General features: G+C 47.5%; 1 protein-coding gene across 1 annotated transcript; it reads left to right on the forward strand.

The window, feature by feature from the left end:
* The first annotated feature begins 3,657 nt into the window (after positions 1-3,657).
* FATE1 (fetal and adult testis expressed 1) lies at positions 3,658-11,086 on the forward strand. The gene is made up of 6 exons (XM_016164592.2): positions 3,658-3,761; positions 3,947-4,280; positions 5,289-5,416; positions 9,126-9,232; positions 9,643-9,721; positions 10,515-11,086. The coding sequence occupies exons 2-6, from the start codon at positions 4,175-4,177 to the stop codon at positions 10,644-10,646; spliced, it is 552 nt and encodes a 183-aa protein (XP_016020078.1). The 5' UTR covers positions 3,658-3,761; positions 3,947-4,174; the 3' UTR covers positions 10,647-11,086.
* The last annotated feature ends 12,196 nt before the right edge of the window (positions 11,087-23,282 follow it).

Raw genomic sequence — 23,282 nt, forward strand, 5'->3', positions numbered from 1 at the left:
GCCAGCTACAATCTCCGCAGTTTGCTACTCTGTTCTTCCTGTCTCTTTAAGGAATGAAGGGACAGCTGCAAGGCTCTGCTAGTCCCCCTTCCACTTCCCCTATGGCCAGGGGAGGGTCTGGGGCTCCAGCGATGACCTCAGTACCAGCTGCTTCCAGGAGCAGGAAGGAGAATTGTTCAGAGGTTCATAAGTTCTATTAGCAAGAGGAAAGGAAGCTCCCAGATGCCTGGAAGATCTGGGTTTGCAGCCAAAATCAGGCTTGCTACTTTGGGCTTGGGATTATAGCTGTCTGAGACATGGTCTGAACAGCACTGGGAAGCAGCAATCATGCCCATGGCTTTGAATGGCCTCTTCCATAGAAGAAGCTCAGATAATCCCAAACATACCTCCCTGAAAACAAGAAACAGTTTAAAACTGGGTGTTAGCACCATCTTCCACGTGAAAATGGAGAACTGAGGCTCAGAGCAGAGAAAACAACTTGTCTAAGATGACCCATTGTCAGAGCTAGAAGTCACTCCTAGGCGTACTTACCCTGGGCCTGAGTTCCTGCCGTCTTCCAATTCTTCATCCTTCATGCAAGGGAAGTGAGAGCAGGTAGCAGACAGGCCATCAGACCTCAAGCCAGTTGGGCATCTAAGTCAAGTGCACGGCTGGCTGAACAGCTGGAAGAGGCCAGCTGTGGGAAGCATTGGCGAAGGCAGGTAGTCGGGCAAGCAAAGAGTCAGACAGACATAAGACAAGGGCAGACAGGCAGGCAACAGCCCGAGGTGGACATCTGCTCTGTGGTGGGGGCGAGCGGCTGGAGGCCCTCTAGATTTCAGCACAAACTTGGATGCAATTAACAGTGTTTGTTTGGTCCCCAGTGCAGGCTCTTTGCTCACAATCACCTTTAGGGAAAACAAAGGTATGTTTTCTTTGGAGATGCTTAGCTTGAAGGGAGGGAGAGCTTTTGTTCCCACTCTTCTGTTAATAAAAGAGTTCTTGTTTTAATAAAGATCCGAACCCTCCAGCAGGTAGTTCACAGGAAAGAAACATAGCTCAATAAACATATAAAAAATTGCTCAGGTTTATTCATGATTAAAACAATATAAATTAAAGCGAAATGTGATAAATATCATTTTTCATCCATCGGAATGATGCTCTTTTAAAAAGTTTCATAATACAGTATTTTCTGTTGATAAAACTGTGAAGAAACCAGCACTTTCTTCCCCTTGGTAAAGGCACACTTGGTGCAGCCTCTTCAAAGAGGACATTGGTCATATCGGACGGTATTGGTTGAAATTGTCAACACACAAACTCTAGGACCCCACAATTTCATCTCTAGGTATCTGCAATACAGAAACATTTACCCATGTGTGCAAAAAGGCATGGCTAGGAATACTCACTGCTACGTTGTTTATAAAACTAAAAAGCTCTAGACATCCAAAATGTCCACGAGCAGGTCAATAAAGAGGGATGCATCTGCGCAGCAAAATACTGTGCTGTGTTTAAAAGACATGAGGTAGATTTGTTCTGACATGGGAGATCCCCAAGGCACACAATTCACTTAAAAAAAATAAATGGCAGAAGAGCACATACCTCAAATGTATGATCTCATTTGTGTAAAACGCTGTAAGCCTATACACACACACATCTAAGCCAGATGTTCTCTGGACCCCTCCCTCCCCTTCTCAGAGGCATTTGTCTAACCTCCAGGGTGGGAAGAGCTTCGGGTCCCCTGGCCCTTTCTTCTGGGAGCCTTCCACTGGTGTCCAGATCCCTGCAGCCCATCACTCACACTTGGCCATAGGCCACCATCCTGGCCTGCGTAAGGCTTGGCAGATCTCTCTGTACACAGGATGTTATAGCTCTTTAGGCCCCTCGGGCTGGCATACCAGACAGTGGGGACTTTTTGGAGTATTTTGAATGAGAATTTGGGGGCAATTTCAGAAGGAAATTATAATGGAAGGAAAAGGTTAACATGCTAGAGAGACATACTAAGGGACAAGTTCAAAGTCACACAGCAAATTCCGTCTCCCACCTCCCGGCCATTCTTGGTGCCCAAGGTGAAATGCCAGGGTTTATGGGTGGCATTAGGGGCCCAGAGACCAGGAAGGAGGTCTCCCCACTCACTTTGCATGGCTAAGGTGGCGGGTTCCTTTTCCGCCAGAGGGTAGTGCCTCTGCATGCCCAGGAAGCCCCCGCTGGTCGAGCCCAGTTGGCAGTCAAAGGGTAACCTGATCTGAGCAGTGCAAGGTCCTGCGTGTGCCTGTCCACGCAGTTCGGCTCTGCTGACTTGAGTGCTCTAGCAATCTAGCCACACCGTAGGGAGAGGATCGTTAATTCTATTGTCCAATGTCGAGACTGAGGCCCAAAGAAAGGAAAGACTTGCTCAAGGTCGAATCCTGAGACCCTGGTGAGAATGGGCAGGGCACAGGATTATTGCCAGATAAAAAACAGGATACCCAGTTGAATGTGAATAGCAGATAAACCATGAATAATTTTTAGTGTAAGTATGTCCCAAATGTTACATGGATCATAATTAAACTAAAAAATTATTTGTTGTTTATTTGAAATTCAGCTTCAATTGGCTTTTTATATTCTTATTTTTTCAGTCTGGTAACCCAGGCCTGGCAGAAACCCATGGATCCTGCTTCTCAAGTTCCTGAGTCCTACAGAGCACACTTCTTTGCCTCTAAGGTGCCCTCGAGAAGGCTCATATTTCATGGCAGCTGCTCCCCTGGAACTGGGAAGGGCTGTTTTAGGGGCCCTTGGGAATGCAGGCAGGGCCTATATCAGCTCTGCTCTGGAGAGCTTGGTTCTAAAGCTGGACAAGTGGGGCCAGGGAGGGGCACGGGCAGCCCAGACCACCCCGCCCTCTCCTAGCGAGTCCTGGCCCCTCCCTTTCCTCTCCCTGCTCCTTTCCTTCCTCCCTTTCTCCTCCCTCCACTTTTGTCTCTTCCTCCCACCCGGCCGCAGCTGTATTTGGCTCCTTTTACAAATAGCCTTCTCTTCCTCAAGGGCCTCTGTGATTGTTCCCAAGAGCTGAGGGTTTCCAAGTGCTGACCGATTCAAACTTCGGTGGTTGTATCAGTCAGGATTCCCCATAGAAAAGGAGCAAATAGGATGGGTGGATGTATATGTACATGCATCTGTGTATGTATAGAGAGATTTACTTTAAGGAATTGACTCATGCCGTTGACGGGCTCAGCAAGAGCAACATTGGCAGGGCAGGCCAGCAGGCTGGAATCAGGCAGGAGTTGATACTGCAGTCTCTAGCAGAATTTCTTCTCTGGAAAATCTCAGTGTTTGCTCTTAAGGCCTTTCAATTGATTGGATGAAGCCCACTCACATTATCCAGGGTTAGTAGTCTTCTTTATTTCAAGTCCACTGATTGTAAATGTTAATCACGACTACAAAATTCCACCAGTCTAGTGTTTACTGGAATAACTGGAGACTGTCGGCTAGCCAAGTGGTCATATAAACCTCACAGTGGTCTAATCAGTAGGGAAGTTGAGGGAGAATTTAGACTTACATCTAGAGATGCAGGGCCTGGAGATACTGGGGGCTCCAGCGGCTGCAGGCAGGTCTCTTCTAACTTGCTCTTCCCTCCTTTGGTTCTCATGGTTCCTGCGCAGGTTGACTCAGGATATCCAAGGACCATCTCTCCTGCCTGGGAACTCTGGATTTGGGGAGGCAGGGTATGCTCTGCAGAGGACAGCTTTGGAAGGGTGCTACGGTGGGATTGCTAGCCAGAGCTGGGCTTGCAGAAGCCACAACAGGTGTGTAATCGAACCCTGCTTGGGCCACTGACTGACTCTGGGGTCCCGTGCCACTCTCTGTCTCTTTCTAGAAATGACGGACGGTGGACCCCACCTGCCCCCAATGGGAGCCAAATCAGGTGACCTGAGAGCCAGGGCAGTTCTCACAGGCAAAAGTTGTGAGCCTTATCTCTTTTCCTGTGTAGCAGGGGAGAAGCAGAGGAGTAGGCCGTCATCTCAGCCAACAAGATACACCAGGAACAGAAGGTGCTGGTCCAAGGTTGGAGCCCACATGGGAGTGTGGCTCCACCCCCTAGTCAGGATATATCTTCCTTGAGCCCCTACACTTTGAAGCGCTGATTTTCCAAGTGCTTTCTCTCTACCCTGCTCCCTCTGCATCCTTGGCCATAGCTACAAGTGAACAACTGGTCGTGATGGCAGGAAGCTCCTCTAACATCAAGGAGGAGGTAGAAATGTCCATGGTAGAAGAGATGGTTCCTGGAATCCATGGGCAAGATCATGAGCGTCTGAGATTAGCAGGTGAGGATCCCCTGAAATGTCCCTTCCCTCGGGTGCCTGCACTTGTGTATTTGTGTTGGAGAAGCTGTGTATGTCGCTAGGTATATACTCATGTATACACACACACACATACACATATTCATGTATGTGTGTGGATACGTGTGATTGTCTTGCTGTGCATATACATGTATTTGTGGCTTGAGTGACAGAGAGCTGGGGGGAAAGGGATTGATGTGAGCATTTTGCAGCCCATGAGGTAGGAAGACGGGACCAAAATATGTGGTCCCTTCATCTCCCCTTTATCCAAGCCACCACTGTGTCTCTTGCAAAACATTCGGAGGGCTCAATTTATAAGATCAATCAGATCGATTTCCTCCCCTAACACCCAATGCCTTCTCCTGCCCTTTAGGGTGATATCCAAACTCATTACCATGATATACAAGTGCTGATGAAGGTCACATCCTCAACATATCTCATGCTTGTCCTATAACACCCCAGGACTGGTTCTTTCTCATAGCCTTTCTGCTAGCTGTTTCTTCTGCCAGGAATGCCTCTTCTCTAGATTTTCCATGGCTGGGCTCTTTTTCTTGTTAAGGTCTCTGCCTCAATGTTTCTTCTGACTTTTCTAAAAGTGGCCATGTCCTTCTGTCACATTGCCTGTGTTTATCATTTTGGAAGCATGTGTCTCTTAATCTGAATCTGCACTGATGGATTATTTTCTTTTTTGTTCCTCATTCCCCTTGTATACACACAGACAGTCAGTTTCTTGATGGCTGCCATCTTGCCTCTTGGTTATCACTCTTTCTAATAATTTACTTAGCCCAGAGAGTGGCTTTCGGTAAATACTTGCTAAACTTTTGAAAGGATAAACAAACTGAGGTCTGGGATTAGCTAGTAGACAGCAGTGAATGGATGCTGAGTAATTTTTAAGAAGTTTGGGGACCCGCCCCCTTTCTGGTGTGTTCTATACCCAGGAAGCCTTGGTAAAGCTTTTATGGATGTTCTTGAGGCCTTTGTTCTTCTCCCCAGAAATATTGGAGCGTGGATCTTGGTCCTTGGGTGCTCCTCAGCGGCGACAGAAGTTGGATTCAAAGGCTGCTGGCTCTGCTGCAGGCCAACCGGCTTGGAATACGAGTGCCAACCAGCCCAAGAAAGCGGTACTCTATGGGGTTCTTGGCGCATGGTGGCTGGGCAGGGTTGGGAGTACTGGCTATAGTGGCTCTAGTCTGATGGTGTTAGGTCAAGCAGGATGACATGTTGACTTGTGGGGAGGAGGAAACAAGCAAATGAGGGCAAGGACATCTAGCAAGGGGTTAGATCCATTCTTTGGTAGGCTGGGAGTTCAACCTTGGGAGTCTAGAATGCCTGACGCACATAGCGCTTAAGGAGTGCACATATATTTTACTCTGCAAAACTTCAGTGTATGTGAAATGGCACTTTCCTTTATTAAAAAATAAATAAGTATATGTATCGCTCTCTATATATCTAAATGTATCTATATATCTATATTTCTCTGTATATCTATATTTTATATATGATATATATTTCTACATATAAATATATATAATAAATAGAAATATATTTAAATAAAAATTATATATCTCAGGGCTGGGACAAGAAACAATAAGGCAAGTGAGGTTCTTATGTTTCCTTCCTGGCTGTTAGGAAATCCAATCAGTTGAATCTGATCACTTTATAGCCAGTCCTTTATACCATATTCACTGCGGGTGAAGGAATGTTCTAGAAAAAAAATAGTGGCTATATTGTTGCAAAGCATACTGGAAAAAGGCAGCCTTTTTGGAGATAAGGAAGAACTGTCCGTTCTAGGCCATCACTTGAGTCTAGTGAATTCTGTTAACTCCATTCAGTGTAGGTGAGGGCAAGCTTTAGAACAATGGTTGTTATACTGTTGCAAAGGTTACTGTGGAAAGGCAAGAAGGTTGGAGAGTGGGGGACTTGACTGTTCCAGGGAATGGATTAACATAAATGCTGAAATGATTCCACCCCCAACGAACAAAGAGGAAAAGAACTCCAAGGTCAGAGACCTTCTGGGAATAAAAACAGGTCAGAAATATGGAATTGGCTTCCTGTGTTCAAAGGCTGAAGCCAAATTAAGCTGCTCCAGCAGGTCAGACTCTAGCAAGCCACCTATGCCCCTAAGACTGATGGGGTGGTGGTGGTGGTATAACCTCTGGATTAATTAAAGTTACCTGTTAGGACCTGAGGAGCACACTTTTAAAAAACAAAGTCATTATTAGCGACCTTAGAAATAAATTTAGACATTTAGAATTACAAAAATTAATTTATCAATTCAATTTATTTATTCATTATTATTTGAGCAAAAAAAAAATAACAGAATTGATATCGCCTCTTAGAGAACCATAACATAAAGGACAATAATAATAATAATAATAATATTCTGCTGAGTTGAGGAGAAAAAATAATGTGCCTTAAAAAGTACATAAAAATAAAAATAACACGTTTGGAAATAATTAGCAGAGGGAAGCTGGGACTTGCTGCGGTCCATAGATTTTCCTGATCTCCATGAAATTTATACAAAGCTCTTGTATTTTACAATGCATAGAATTCTAAATAGAGAGTTTCTAAAATTAAAAACCAAAAAGCAACACAACAACTGTTTTTGAACGTGTTAAAACAAACTCTATTATTACAAACAAACCCCAGTCAACAGTCACTCACCCGTATTTGGTCTTCAAATCTCTCAAAAAACTTTCTGTCCTTCTTATCCCAGTCTTTAAGGAAATCAAGGGGATAGTTGGAAATTATTCTAAAGAGACCTCTTGATTAAATTCCTCTTTATAGTCCTGGGGTCCTCTTGACACCCACTGTCCATTTAACGCTATTTCTGAAGTTTCTTAAGAAGAAGAAGAAGAAAATAGTTTGACTGTGGAGTACTGTTCACACACACACGAAGGTTACACCAGCACCTATGTGTCCTTTTGAGAAAGATAATTTGCATTATTACAACAAATAGAGACATGATGTTAGAGTCCCTGTAAAAATCGTTTATATGGAAATTGTCCCAAATTCAAATTGCCACTGAATGCTGTTCCTAAGAAGAAAGGATGGCTGCACATCTTTCTCAGGTGATAGGGAAGCCTTGACCATCTATTTTTATTTTTAAGAATGAGGTAGATAGAAGAGCTAACCAGGAACTCTGAGTCTTGGTGAGGCCTGTCAAATGTCAGGTTCTCCTTTCAGAGAGACTGGCTGTTATGTTGGGGCACCCTTAAATGCCAGAATGAAGAGGTTTCTGTTCTGCTGCACGACCACCCCCACTTGCCCATTCATTTAGTTCAATTTGAGCTTGGGAGTAAATGCCCGGCTGCCAGCCAGGTGGGGTGGGAGGGGCCAATGACTATTTTTTTTACACATTTTCAGTTAATGCTCCTGTTTTTCACTCCAGTCCTCAAGACCTCCCCAGTGTCCCTACAGCCTCCAAGTTCGGGTCCTCTCTGGACGCTGCCAGGCGAGAGGGTCCCTTCTCAGCCGCTCCCCATCTGCTGCTGAGCCACGCTGAGGCCCGCTTGGCTTGCCTTCATTATTGGCACTTTCTGAATTCCACAATGTTGTTGAGCTCTTTTGTTCTCCGTTGCCTCTCCCATTATCTTCTTTTTTATGTATTTATACCATTTTGCTGTCTTCACTGTCACTTTAATGGAGTCTCATGGGGAAGTAGTGTTAGATATGAGAGGTATCACAGCGTAATGGTCAAAAGCACAACCTCCGGAACAAAATGTCCTGGGTTCAAATTACCGCTCTGTTACTTACCAGTTGCATGACTTGAGTAAGTAATTTGACTGTTCTCTGCCTCAGTTTTCTCATCTTTTAAGATGGGGTGATAGTTATACCTGTTTCAAAGGGTCAAGATGAAGATTTAACGACTTGATATCAGTTAGGTCTTGGAAGATGACATGGTCCCTGGCATGTGCTAAGTGCGTATTACACAAGTATCTTGTGAAATATCTCATCTTGCACTGGAAACCTAGAGCTGAGATTTGAACCCAGGTAGGTCTGTCACATTCTGTTCCTCTAGGCCAGTGGCCCCCAAGCTTTTTGGCACCAGGGACTGGTGCTACTATGAGAATCTAATTCCTGTTGATTTGAGGTGTTGCTGAGCCGCTGGGGAGCGGCTGCAAACACAGATGAAGCTTCCCTTGCTGGCCTGCCACTTGCCTCCTGCTGTGAGGCTCGGTTCCTAACAGTCCAGAGACCAGTACCAGTCTGTGGCCCAGGAGGTTAAGGATCCCTGCTCTAGCTCACACTGGCTCTTCAAGGCATGACATACCCCTGGCCCCAAAGCTCTGGGCCAGAGATATCCACTCCAGATAGTAATTAGAAGATGAATAGAATTAAAAGACACAAGGATGGCTGGGCTCACTCAGAGAAGGAGAAGGAGGCTATGGTTTCTCAGTAGCCGGGCTTCTTTCCAGAGTTGCGAGATTTCCCATGTCTTTGAGAAGTGCAGTCGCCTCTCCAGGCCTCGATTTCCTTGGCTCTAAAACCAAGGTTTTCCATTCTTCTTCAGTGGTTGCTCAGACCCAGCTGATGTCTGCATGTGATGGTGCTGGCCGGAAACAGGGAGCTCTATCGCTGCTCTTCCTCGGCCATAGCCTAGATGGCCGGGAGCTACTGAGGACTATAGTGTGGGTGGGATGGTGGCAGGTGGCCAACTTGTGAGGTTCCCAGGCTCTCCTAGTGGTCTGAAGCTGCCAGCCCTCGATTCTGGAGGATCAGACACCATGTGACTCCCAGGAGGGTGCTCCATGGGCTCTGGGCAAAGTGTGAGGCAGCCACTCATCTGGACCTGAACAGGCTACTTTGACTGACCATCCCTTTTCTTAGGGGGCCAAGCTGCCGATGCCCAAAACTTCGAGAGAACAAGACCATGGGGATGCCTCTCCTCAGGAGTATCCTCGTGACTTCCAAGCCATCAGGTTTCATTATGAGAAGTAAGAAGCATCTCAGAAACCCTGCAAGGGGAAAGGAGGAACTCTTTGGGCAGAGACCAGGGGGCGAGGCAGGGAAGGTAGAGGGGCTAATAAGCACACTGGTCACAAAGGACTTGTGAGCAGCTGGCTATAGTTGGAGTACTGGGGACCTGTTGTCTCTTTATACAGCCCCTGAGCATCCTGGCTCCTTACCCATTCTAGACCTCTGAGTACTCTGGGTCTGGGCTGACTCCATGCCCTCAGGCCCCCGTATCTACTTACCAAGGAAGAGAAGGACTGGAGGCTGACAGAGTCACTGTCCAGAGAAGCCCTGACCATAGCTGCTTGCCCTCACGCCTTCGTGTATTTCCTGCCAGGCCTGGCTTGGGGCAACCAACAGCTCTGACCCACTGTCTTTTCTCATTTTTCAGCAGCCCAGAGGCAGATATAATTGCAGAGATTGGCCTGGAAGAGCTAAATGAACTGGAGATGGAGGTCATGAGAAGCCAGGTGAGCGCCTGCTCTGCAGGGACCCACATGGAGGATGGAGGAAGAATCATGGTGTTTTGCGGTGGGTGGGTCTCGACAGCGATGAGGTCAGATTGAGGCCGTGCAGTCATTACAGTCACCTTACCCTCTAGTAGCCAAGGTGCGGTCAGGCTCCTTTCCCCTTCCTATCAGTTACCGTGGCTCCAGCATCCCGTCTTGCTGCCAAGCCTTAAGCCTGCCTCTCTCCTAAGATGTGGAAAAGGAATAGAGGAAGAGGAAAGGAGGACAAAGAGGGAATCTAGGAAAATGCAGAAGTCTATGAAGAGTGCCTCTCAGAGGTCTGAGAGAGAGGGGGTCTCAGACCAAGTTCAACTCTTCTTGCGCAGAAAGCACAGCAGCCATGGGCATGAGTGTGGGCACAGAGAGCCATTGACCTGGTGGCCCTTTCTGGGCTGAGTGTCACCCCATCCTGGGGCGCTCACTGTGGTTCTGCTGCAGCCCCCTGCCAGCCCACCCCAGGATTGAAATGTCCTTCAATGCTTCCACCGCCCAGCTGGGAAGGGCTGTTTTTACCCAGACAACGGGATGCATGCCGAAAAAGGGGCAAGACAGCTGGACCTGTCAACATAGGCAGCCTGACCCACCCCAGGCACTGGTCTCAGCCGCTGTGCCTACTTCTTACCTAAAGGCATTTTGACCTCCCAAAAGGAACCAAAGCCTTTTCCTATTCTAACTTCATACATTTCCCCACTGGTAGGCCATGGGCTTCTCCAGAAGAGCCTAGCTTACCAGTTTGCTGTTGATCTCTCTGCAGCTGCGTGTGATCACTGGGCGTCTGTGTGCCCTGGAGGACCAGGGTGCCACCGCTCGCCAAAGGGAAGCTCTGTTCTTCACCATGCTGCTGTCGGCCTGCGTGGTCAACTTGTGGTTGTGGATGCGCCAGTGATTTTTCCATGTACCACCACGCTGCCAGAGCCATCGCCTTCTTTCCCTTCTTTCCTTCTCTCCATGGGCCATCCTTGCAATCCTTCCTCTGTCTCCCAGCAGCCCCTAGCGGTGGCAGGGCCATTTTCCAGCCTCTGGTTGGACCCCTACTGGGGGAGACGTTAGCTGCTGCGAAGTAGAGGAAGTGTAGATGAAGTAGATAAGTAGAGAAAGATCTGAATGGACTGAGATACAGCACCTTTGAGGGAAGGTGAGTTGCATCTGGTCCCAGTAATGTCAGTGGTAGGTGCTTCCCTCCTGCTCATCAGGGCTCCATGGTGACCATCTCATCCCTTTTGTTCCATTCTATGTGACAAGCTCTTGGCTTGGCTATGTCTTCCTGTTTTCTTCCATGTAATGCATAGGCTCGGCACAGAGAAATGCTCAATAAAAGTTTAGTGATAGCAGCAAATTCTGGTGTCTGAGTTTCTTATATCAAGGACTCATGTGGTACCCTAGTTACCCCTTCCCCTCCCTCTCCCATTGTCCCCATTCCAAGCAGGGGCCTTCTTAGCAGGGGGGCTTGCAAGGTCCTTCATGTTGGTCTCAGGTGGGTGAGTACCTGCAGGAATGTGTTTCTGCGGCAGCTTGTCCTGGCCGGGCATTGCAGGGACTCAATCAGAGGAAATCTCCTAGAAAGGACCAGAAAACTTTCCATTTACCCAGGAGTAAATTGAGTCCCATAGGAGGTGATCATGGCCCCAAGGTTATCTAGCGAGATCAGGTCAGGGCTGGGTCTAGGATGTGTTCTCCTGAGTTCTTCATACAAACGTGCTGACAATAAGTCCCAAATTCATTTCTGAATGCTGCATGGGAAGCCATACGGCGGGGTTTTGAACCCCATTCCCTCACAGCCCTTTGAAGCTCACTTCAGACAGGGCGGATTGCTGGGTAGGGCAGTGGGACTCGATCTAAGCAGACAGGAGTGCCACTGCTTGCTTGAGGCCCAACCTCAAGGCAGATGTGCTGGGCTGTAGGAAAACTTTGGAAGAGCTGCTGCCCTTTACCGTGAAACCAAGGGATAAATGTATGTCTCTTGCAGTGCAGGGTCCCAGAACATTCTCTTTGGCTTTAGTAGTTTACCAGATCATCCCTAATTCTCAAAATTTGTCATGACTTCTTCATCTATAAAGATGAGAGAATGTGTTAGTCACAAGATATAAAATAAACATGACCATGTGTGTGTGTGTGTGTGAGAGAGAGAGAGAGAGAGAGAGAGAGGACAGACTTGAGTCCTAAAACATATCCTGCTCCTGTCTGGTGCTCTGTGGCTCCCATACAATGAGGGGGGTCCTTCACTCTTGACTTTCTGGGGCTTGCAATACTTCTGAGAGTCCAAAGTCTTGGAAAGAACCTGGAGCTTCCCTGCCCCCTCCAAATGAGCTCTGGGGCTCCAGGAATCACCAAAGGCCAAGAGGAAGGCTGGAGGACCTCCTTGCAGGCCACGCCCCCGCTGTCTACAGCCTCAGGACAGAGTCGAGGTGTCAGAACTAACTAAGGGGAGAAGCCCACGGTTCAGGTTCAGTGAGGAGCAGCATGCATGTGCTTCCTGCCACCAGCCATAAATTCCCAGTGCCTTTGATGACATGCAAGGCAAGCCAAGGATAATAGGAGGCCTGCCCTCAATTGGTCCTCCTAATGCTGCACCATTCTTCTGCTATAGCAGAGCCACACAGAAAAACTAAGAGGAAGACCAGGCTGCTATAGAGCAGGGCAAGGCCTGCCTTTGGGACATGGGCGTGTGTATGTGTGAGAGAACACAGACCTGTTTGCAGAAAAAGTCTGGTTGAAAATATGTTGCGAAACAAAGGTTCACCCTTGAGAGCAATTTAGCTGAGCTGCAAACAAACAGTGTGGCGGCCCCTTGGAGAAATACCTCCTGGGCTGTGGGAGCTCAGGTGGAGTCCTTGCCTAGGCCCTGACTTCCCCTCCATCCGCTCTGAGTAGTGACAGCTTGCGTGTTCTGAGTCCTGCCTGACTGCTCCATCTCCAGGGGCCTCCAGAGGGAAACTGGAGCCCGAGCTGCCCCATGGTGGCCTCCATGGCTTCTTGGGACACAGGCAGTGGACGCCTCTGCAGAGTTGTGTAAGGGACCCCGTTATGGGAACTGGCACCCTCTGTCTGATCCTCTGGTTATTATCTGTCTGGAACATCTGCCCCCTTGATGCTATTTCCCTGCCAAGCTGCCCTGGCCTTGGCCAAGCACAAGGCCAGCCCTCTCCCAAGAAGCCCGGAACTTCCTCATGAACAAGTGAAGGGGAGAGCGGGGCTTATTTACACTTCAGAGTGAGAGGGGTTCTTCTGCCGCATGATGTGTATTGTTCCTTTGTGAAATTCCCATAGGGTGCCCAGGCTTGGTATTAGAGGAGTACACAGACAGTTGCCCACTAGACCATGAGCTGCTTGAGGGCCAGGGCTACCTTCCATTGCCTTCCACATCTGTACACCCAGCAAAAGTAAACAGCTGGCCAGAAGACTTCTGACCAGGGTCTCCAGAGAGCGATTCTGGCCTGATTGCCTCCTAAAGGGAAGGTCGGCTTTGCCTTGGTCCTATAAGCCTGACCTTTAGGGCATGGCCTCTGTGGAAAAGCCTTCTGCATAAAAGATCAATTCTAACCACGTACTTTCTCTGGTTCACCTATTATGTGCCAGCATGTTGCATTTCAAAATTATTGAATTACACAAATCCTGCTTGATGATATCCTTCTGAATCAAGCAAACATTACAGGTGTAGCTAACAAAGCCCCTTGTCCTCCGATGGCAAGCTCCTCCCGTCCCCTCCCCCACCAGAGCTAACTCCTGTGGTTGGCCTAGTGTCCATTCTTGCAAGCTCCTGCTGTCATCTGCAGATACGTGCACCCATATGTGCCATGGGCTTTGTGCACAGGGTCTCATGTAAGCCGCCCCATGTAGCCCTCTAAGAGAGGGGCCAGTCCCCCAAGCCATGTGCACAGGTGGGGAAAGCTGTAAGCTTTCAGTCGTGGTACCTGCTGGGCCGACCCGCCTTTGCGGGAGCTGAAACTCAATATTCCAGTTTTTCTGTCTCAAGTTGGTTTCTCAGCAGCTGGGGGAAGGTGGGTAGAAGAAGGTAGGAATGTGAATGGGGGAGGTGAGGGTGCACTGAGCTGGCTCCATTGTACCTGAGAGCAGCCCGAAATCCTGACTTCTGCAAAAGGAGCCAATGACTCACCATCCAAGGACTCTTGCTCACTCCCCCTTCCTCAACCCTGGTTCCTCTGGGAAGCCAAGTTCAGGGGGTCTTGGAGGGGAAGGAAAGGATTTTCCTTCAGCACTCCTCTACTCCAGTTACCTTTTCCTTCTCCCAGAGTTTTCCCTGACTTGCCCTCTGGCCAGGTAGGCTGGCTGGGACTGTAACCAAGGCCTGGAGGCAGGTGCGTGAGGGCGGTGAGCTGGTTGGTAGCTTTGGGTCCCCAGACGGAAAGCCCTGAATGATGTATGTTCCAGGTAAGGGAGAGCTCCTCGGGGAGCTTGGGAGGGGCTTGTGCCTGGGTCTGGGCAGACAAGCAGCTTCCACAGTTGGGCTGCCCAGCATCTACCTCTCACCTGCTGACAGCCTGGAGTTTGCAGAGCCCACAGTGAGAGGGTCAGGTGTCCAGCCAACAGGCAGGACAGCCTCTCCAGTGGGCAGGTGCCACTCTGAGCCAGGGCCTTGAGCTTGACTCAGCTGTGGGCATGAACTCCTTTGGGCCACTGCCAGCCTCCCCTGCTGGCGTCAGGCAAGGAGGGGAAGCTCTGTGACTGGGAGGCTCCCAATCGTGTGGGGGTTCAGAGACCCTACTTGGCTGGGGACAGGAGCATCAGGAGGTCTCTGCTGGTTTCAGGTGCTGATGAATCCTCAAGGGCTCATTCCTGATTGGAGGCTTTGCAGACAGACTGACAGATGCTGACTGTGTCCAGAGACATCCCCTTTGAAACCGTCTGATTGGTAAGGAAGAGGGCTCGCATTGGACTGATGTAGGCACTGACCAAGGGCTGACACCTTCCTGTGGCCACAGGCCGGTGGCATCCATAGGGTTGGGCTGGAGCTCGTTAAAATGTGCAGGTCATTGAACCGGGCTTGACAGGGGACCTTGTGTGCCTGGTCTGTCCAAGTTGCTAAAAGAAACTGGCTATGTGGGGAACCTTTGTTACTTGTCAAAGCAGCCAAATGAAATCCAGGGAGCTCCAGGATTATGGAGGCACTTAGTGCTATGCTAGGCTTGACCGAAGGTGATGAGCCATTGTTTCCTCTTAAAAGGACAGCAGGAAGAAGGCTTGGAGCAGAGGGGCCAAGGGCCTACCTGGCCAGGAAGGGTTTGGTGGGAGAGAGGGAAGAGCCTGTGAACCTCACCACCTGCGCACACCTCCACTGTCTGCCTGGCCCGGAGCATTTCTGGGCATCTTAGCCTCAGAGCATGGAGAGTGAGCCATTTAGAGCTCCATGGCTCTCTGCATATGAGGCATAATGGAGGTGGAGGGGATTATGTGCACTTCTCCCAGGAAGCTTGCTAGGATTGTGAACTTTGCTTTCAGCCCTTCATGCTTCACCCCGTCCTCCTCAGGAGACCATCTAGGGATGCTTGCACCTACTGCAGGTCTCTTAAGCCTTGGAAGCCTGCCCCTCTGCCATTTGGGCAAATGTATCTTTAGCAAATCCTTTGCAGTTTCTGACTGAGGGAAGATTCGAGCACCAGGTAGCGAGCCTGGGGTATAACAGGCTCCTCATTTTGGTCCTCCAGGTGAGCTTGCCCTCCATCTCAGCTTGAGCTCAGACCAGCAAGTGTCGAATCCATCCACATTAGACTATGGCCATAGGAGGCAAGTAATGCTGGGTGGCCTATTCCCTAGACCTCCCGTCACTGTCTGGGCCCTGCTGCTGGCAGAGTATAGGCAAAGCCCTTAGCATCACTTGTTAAATGGAGGCTTCCAGGATGGTGGCTTCCATCTCCAGAGGGAAGGACACTGAATGCTTGGCCTGGGCACATGTGTTTCAAGTTGAGCCCCAGCTAATGCCGACAGGATGCATGTACTTGGTTGGCCCTTAGGTACCATGGTAGCCTCAGAGCTGCCAGGACTAGCCCTGGGTACATCCCACTAGGCTCCAACATGAGATGGCCCCTCAGGAGATGAAGCTGCAAAAATGGGTCTGGTGAGATCTGGAAGAGGTTTGAATGCTCAAGTGCAGAGTTTAAAGTTTGTCATGGAGTTGATATCTCCATCCATTCAACAAGTACCTGACCTATTCTTAGTCCTGGGACACACCAGGGAATAAGTCATACCCAGTCCCTGGTCACATGGATGTGACCATGTCATGGGGGACAGTAAATCACTGTCAGGACATGATAAATCTGTGATATAAATAAAATGGAGGAAAGTGGAGATAAAAGGTGTGGATTTGAGAAAATGCAGAGCAAGTTTAGGGAATTCATTCATTCACTTTCTAAACACGTATGTGTTTGCCACTGGGCTAAGCTCTGGGGACTAATGGCTAAAGAAAACAGACAAGTCCTCGCCTTGATAAAGCTTATTTTTAGGGCGAAGGCATCAGTCCACAGATTTTCGAAGCAAGAGTGACAGAGAGACTCAGATGTGGACTTACTGAACTCAGCCTGGCAGTGTGGAAGGTAGCAAAGAGGAAGGGCTGGGGATCTGAAGGCTGAGAAGAATTGAGTCAGAAGGCTGTAACAAGGGTTGAGGCCAGGCCTAGGGCAGCAGCAGTCAGGATGGACAGGGAAGAAGGAACTGGAGAGAGATTTCAGCAGAAGCGCTGATAGGATTCATGTCTGGGGTCGGGCTATGCGGGATGACTCTTAGGTTTATAGGTTGATCACATGTGGGAGAGATGTGTGTTTCTCAAGATAAGGTATTAGAAAGGTAGGATCAGGGGCTGGGGTGAGATGGTCATGTCAATTTGGGACATGTTAAGTCCAGGACCCAGCAACTACCCCTAGGAAATAGAGCTGACCCTTGGGTACCTGGGGATATGGACCATGGGATCAGCTTCTCAGTGAGGACAGCAAGAGCTGGGGGATGAGTATTATCTCTAGAGTTCAGCCTGTCCTAGGAGGAGCCTCCCTTGGGACTGAGTGTGACTCATGTCAGATATATTGTTCCAGCCTTATCTTTGTAAAGAAATAAAGCCTCTCTTGGCAAAAGTAGCCCTACCATGGGAAGTTTCTGATGTAATGGTGTCTTCACTAGAGGCTCTAGATCTTTCTCAAAGTAGTGACCAACCACCCAGGCCTACCACTGGGCAAAACTCTGCTTTCTCTGTGTCCTACTGGAGATTTAATTTACTCAACAAATAGTTCTTAAGCATCTATTTCATGAAAGTGTTAGCCTGGAGCCTGGCCTCAAGATGGCTGATGATAGCCCAAAACAGATCAGCATCAAGCACCCACTGCCTGCCTAGAGAGTGCTAGGCATTCTCTCCACCTCCAGGTTGGGGCTGTCTACCCCCAGCTCCTGCAACTCTCCATCATGGCTCAGTCTCTTTCCCCTGTACCCCCAGGCCTGGGGCATGAAGGGTCATTGCAGCTTCAACTCCACACTCAAGTCAGCTCCAAGAACCTGCCAAGCCTGGTGTAGTTCTGACCTAACTCTCCTCTTGGTATTGCCCTGGCTCTGTTCACCTTCCAGGCTGGCCATGTGGCTGAGTGCACTTTGACAGCCATATTGCTTGCATATGAATCTGTACAATGGGGATAATAATAGTAATAGTTTTGTCAGGTTGTAAGGATTCATTCAGTTAACTTAGGTCAAATATTTAGCACATGGTAGCTGCTCAATGAATAAGAAGTTGCCTCACTCCCAAGTTCTAGCTTCCTCTTGGCTCTCCTTGTTGCTGTTGGCCTGCTTGCCTACCTCCCTGATTTTCTCCCTGCGTACCCTATGCCCTGCCGCCCATGGACCCCCCCCACCCCCCGACACCATTCCCTGCCTGCTGCCCAGGACATTTTCCAATGCAATAGTCAGAATTGTTTATCTGGGGCACTAGTTTCTGGCTGAGACTTAGAGCCTGCCTCTCTAGGCCGTTAGTCACAAAAGAGTTTCCTTCCCAATCACGGTGGAAGACTTTGGCTTGTATTAACTTGAATCTGAGGCCAAGATGGCCTGGACTATAAAAGAAGTTGTAATACCTGGTTACCTGCAGAGTTTCATGAACCTTCTGGGAAGACCCACTGGAGTTCCTTCCTACTAGCAGTTCTATCTCCTGAGATTCCTCAGAACTGTGCCAAGGTCTAACCTTTATAGCCTCTCCCCTTCATCCTTCCCTTTCTTCTTTCTTCCTTACACCAATACGTATGGAGTTATTTCTAGGTCTCAGTCCCTACATACCAATGTAGGCACTGATGCTTGCTTTCAGGCAGTGCACACTCTAGTGAAGGAGGGTAATGGCAAGAAGAGTGGCATAGTCTGGACTCAGGCTTCACCTCAGGACTTTGGGAAGTTGGAAGGAAGCTGTGCACAGGGAGAATGAACATGGACATGCTCTTCAGGGAGAAGTTTGAGTTCCAAAGCAGCCTGAAGGCCAGAAGCTAAAGGCTTGAAGGCTCAGTCAACCACGAATGCCTATGATGATGAATTCATTGTGATTTGGGACAAGGTGAAGTGTGCTTGTCCAAGGGAAGCTGGAGAGTAATGTCAAGTTGGAAATTGGAAGGAAAGGCTGAAGCTCAGCAGAGAGGTGCTGCTGTCATCCTCACCCTTATTAGTGGATATTTGATGCTCCCCTTACTTTTTTGATTGTACATATTGTGTCTTATTTCTCTGGCTAGTTTTAAATTGTTCCTGTTATCAATGGATTTGTGTGATTTGATTACAATGTATCTTGGTACAATTTTCTTCATATTCCTTGTGCTTGGATGTCATTGAACTTCTTACATCTGTGGGTTTATAATTGTATCAAATTTGGAAAACTTTTTGCCATTATTTCTTCAAATATGTTCTCTCTCCCTTCCTTCCAGAACTTCAACCACATCTGTATTAAACCACTTGAAATTGTACCACAGTTTTCTGATGCTTTGCTCTTTCTTTTTCTGATTCTTTTTTCTCTCTGTGATTCATTTTGGATAGTTTTACTGGGTCGTCATCAAATTCACGAATCTCTTCTTGTGCAATATCTAGTCTGCTGTTATTCCATCTAACGTATCCTTTTCATCTCACAATATGTTGTTTCCATCTTTCGAGTTTGATTGAGGTCTTTTCATATTTTCCATAACCTTACTTAACTTTTTGAATATATAGAATACAGTTATATTGACTGTTTTAATACTCTTGCCTGGTAATTTTATATTTAGGTCAGTTCTGATTGATAGATTGTTTCTGCTTCATTAAGGAGAAATTATGTGCATGCCAGGTAATTTTTGAATGGATGCCACACACTGTGAGTTTTCTCTTTTTGCATGCTAGATACTTTTTTATTCCCAAAAATATTTTTGAGATTTGTTCTGGGATGAAGTTTAGTTACTTGGAAAGAGTTTGATTCTTTTGAGTCTTGCTTTTCAGATTTTTTCCCCCAGTGGAATCAGAACAGTTTTCAGTCTAAAAACCAATTATTTTCCATTATAGATGCAAGATATTTATGGATATATTATCCAATACCCCATAAGGTTTTCCAGCCTAGATGGTAGCATTAGGCACTATTCCAAATCTTTTGTTAGGGTTAGGGACTAGAATCTCTAATTTCAGGGAATGATTCTTTCCCCAGACATGGATAGCTTCCACATAGGTGTATGCTGAAAAATGCTCAGCTGAACACTTGAGAGGGACTCTCTGCATATCTCCAGAGTTCTCTCTCTGTGCTGCTCTCGTTTCTTCAGTACTCTGCTCTGCAAACTCTAACTGCCTTGGCCTCCTTGGATTCTCTTATATGTCTGTATTCTCAACCTAGGGAATCTGTCCATTTGGGTACCACATCTCTGCGCCATGGCCTGGAGACTCTCACAAGAGAGTAAATTAGAGTGATTGTAGGGATCACCTCATTTATTTCCTGTCTCTTAGGGATAATGACCCATTTTTTGCCTAATGTCTAATGTCTTGAAAATTGTTATTTCATATATTTTGCCTAAGTTTAGTTATTTCATTCTGGAGGGTATATCTGGTTCCTGTTGCTCCATCTTGTCCAGAAGCAGAAGTGTTGAATATTCCTTTAAAATCAATTAATTGACATAGTGGAGGCCTAAGGTGAGTAATAGAAGTATAAAGAGAGGAAGTAATGGAAGATGAAAGATGCAGGTTATCATCCATTGACTATTTATTTAAAACTTACTTATTGAGCATCTACCATGTGCCAGGCACTGAGAAAAGATGGTATCTCGGACTGAGGTGCTAATTGTGGAAATAGTGAAAAGTGATTGGATACAGGACATGTTTTGAAGGTAGATCCCATGTGATTTGCATGTATAAATGTGGAGGTATGAAAGAAAGAGAAGAATCAAGGATAACTCTGAGGCTTTTGACTTAAATAACTAAGAGAACGGCCTCGCCTTTGTTGAGTATGGAAGGATAAAGTTTGGAAGGCAAGATCAATTTTGCACACATTCAGTCTGAGATGCCTATTCAATATCCTAGTGGTAATGTCAAGGAGGCAAACTGGAGTTCAAGGGAGAGGCTAGGCTGGTGTTATAAACTTGCAAATCATCAGCATACTGATGTGTCTGAAGTCACAGAATGGATGAGGGAAAGATGAAGACGTAAAAGATAAGGATTCCATCCAAAGACTGAGTTCAAGACACTCTAAACTTTAGAGTTAGGAAAGAGGAAGAGGCTTCTTCATAGGAGACTGGAAGAAGTAGTCAGTGAGGTATGAGGACAGCCAGGAATGGAAATCTGTTTCAAGAAGGAGAGAGCAGATAAGCTATGTTAAATGCCACTGAGAAATACAATAGAGGTGAATGAACAAGTGACTGAGGATGAATTGTGTTCTTGGCTGTTTTCTCTTTTCTTCTGGGAGAAACACTGAGGTCAGAGACTCTGCTAGATTAGCTCAAGAACCTCAGCATGTAGAACAGACCCAGTACACAGCAGGTGCCTTGAGAATATGTATGGACTAAATGAATGAAAGAAAAAAAATAGAGCACTGGCCAGTTGTGAGAACTTGAATGGTCTCAAACTTGAAGTTAATAGCTCTTGCTTCAATTTTTGGCTATATGACTAACTTATCCCTTCTGGCCTTAATATCCCTGAAAGAATTGTCTTCAGAATGCTTTCAGCCAACATCCAAGAGACTTCTTGGACCAGGTTGGTTTTTCTATAAAAGCTTTGTGCTAGTTGTTTAACTTTTAGATAAGGAGAAAAGAGGCCCAGAAGTATACCATAAATGATGTTGGGCTTTTTGCAGAATCATCATGACTTACTCTTGGTTTATAAGTCTCCCTCTTTGAGGATTCCACTTTCTATCTAGGACCTCTGCCTACCTCTCTTCTCTGTTAACTCCATGGTCTGTAGTCTTCCTCGTTCGGCCCAGTCTTTCCCCCAGGTCTCCCCTGTGCTTCCTCACAGCAGCTATTGAAAACCTCTGGCTTCATCCAAAGTCTCCATCTATTGCTGCCCGATGCCTCTCTTGCTTCACTGAGAATGCTGGGATTTTTGTGTGTGAGCTTCTTAAACTGTCTCTCGCTGTACTCTTACCCCCATCTTAAATGTTTGTCTATAACCTCTTTCCCTCCTGGCCTGTTTGTCAGTGGCCCTTTCACCTGTGTACTTGATAATTCTCTCGCCAATTCTGGTACCTGGATCCACCATATCCATCTTTTTCATGAGTTCCGGCATTAACTGGAGTTGGTCATGAGCACACATATTTTCATTATCTATTGAATCCTCCTCAAAACCTTTGCACTTGCTTTATTATCTCCTTTCTGTAAAAAAAGGTAACAGCAATTGCAACACAGAGAATTTTTCACAAGCAAGTCCCCTCCAATTCCCACGCTATCTCCTTTCTCAGTCGAGGTTCTAGAAAGAGAGCTACATTCTCTATCTCTTGTTCCTCATCTCCTACTTACTCTGAAACCCTGCAAAATATTCCCTATTTTCCCACTACTCCTGAGGCTGCTCTGGATAAGATCACCAGCTAGGACCCTGTTAGTGAATACAGGCCCCCTCTAGCTCTCTCATCTCAAAGAGAGGAAGGCTCAGACTCTATAAGAAGCCCTGCTCTTCCAGACATTGTGGTGGGGTGATGACCCTACGAACTCTTCTGCTCCTGAGACTCTCCCTTCCCAGGGGTCTGTCATCTTCACTCTCCTCCACTTTGTTCCTCAAGCCATCTGTCACCTTTTCAGCTCCTGAGAACTCTCCCTTTAGCCTCCTTCTATGCTCTCATGCTACAGGGGTAGGTCATCCTCTCTGAGAGCTTTAACTCCCAGACCTCAGTGAATGTTGGGATAGTCGGTCTGTTGCAGCAGGCCTAGAGAGTGATAGCAAAGGCTCAAGACTTGAACAGGGCCTTGGACACAGAGAACTGTTGATAGACAGAGCTTTCACACTTTGGGAGGACAGTTGACTAAGGACAAAGGCTGCTTGGATGTGATAATGATCGAAAGAAACAAGGAGTATGGTTGACATCCAGGTTTCTGGCTTGAGTTGCTGGTTAGAGGACAAGCCTCTTTACGAGGTGGGTAAATTGGAAGAGAAGCCAATTTGTCAAAAAGAGCATCAAGTTCATTTTTAGCTATGCTGTGTTTGAGGTGCCTCAAAGGAGAAGCAGCTGGAGATATGGGTGGGCAGCTTGAGAGAGACATCTGGTTTGGGACATAACGGTAACTGAAGTCTTGGGACTAGATAAAGTTTCTTGGAATGGGCTTGTTCCCAGACAAGTGGCCTGAAGGGGCGATTCCGATGTAGGGTAGTATGTGTGGCAAAACAGGCGCCTCTGGGCATCCAGGCTCAGGGAAGGGCTTGTTACTGGCAAAGAAAGAACAGGGATCGTGACAGAGGAATCTCTTTTGGTCCCAGAACCTTAGAGATGGGATAATTCGTATCATGTGCCGCCAGAGCTACCCTCGTGTGGGCTCAAGGCCAGTGCTATTGGGGATGATCGGTGAGGAAGGGAGAGATGCAAGTGCAGGCAGGCTGGGCCAGCACTGTCTCTCCATCAGTAACAGGCTGTCTTAAATCCTCTGTCTGGTATTTGTATCCTCTCTGGGCTGTTCTTGGACTTCTTGGCCTTATTCTTGTAAGCACAGCTCACTCTGAACCCCAGGTCCAGCCTCCCCACACTAGTTTCCCCTCCATCCTTGCAATAGACTTGTCTTTCACAGCTTCTCCTCTACCCCTGAACTTCATTCACTGTGTTATATCCCCTCTAAATTTTCAGACTTCTAGGAGACCAGCCCTGAAACCCTGATCAGTGGTAGCGGCCCCAGCTTTGTTTGTGTTGCTTGGAAGTTTCAATCTCCATGGTCTACTGCCTCTAGGGTCCAAGCGAGTTCCTCTCCCTCAGGTCCCCTCATTAGCATCCTGGTTCTCTGGTCCCACAGAGAGTGCCAGATGAGCAGCCCTGAGGCTGCTTGTTATTACCACTCACCACAGAGGTCGACCTGCGTGCTATCACCATGGTGACAGCTCCAGAAGCTGGAACAAGCTGGGGAGGGGGGGC

This window comes from Rousettus aegyptiacus, unplaced genomic scaffold, assembly GCF_014176215.1.
Source record: "Rousettus aegyptiacus isolate mRouAeg1 unplaced genomic scaffold, mRouAeg1.p scaffold_m13_p_9, whole genome shotgun sequence".
NCBI classification, from domain to species: Eukaryota; Metazoa; Chordata; class Mammalia; order Chiroptera; family Pteropodidae; genus Rousettus; species Rousettus aegyptiacus.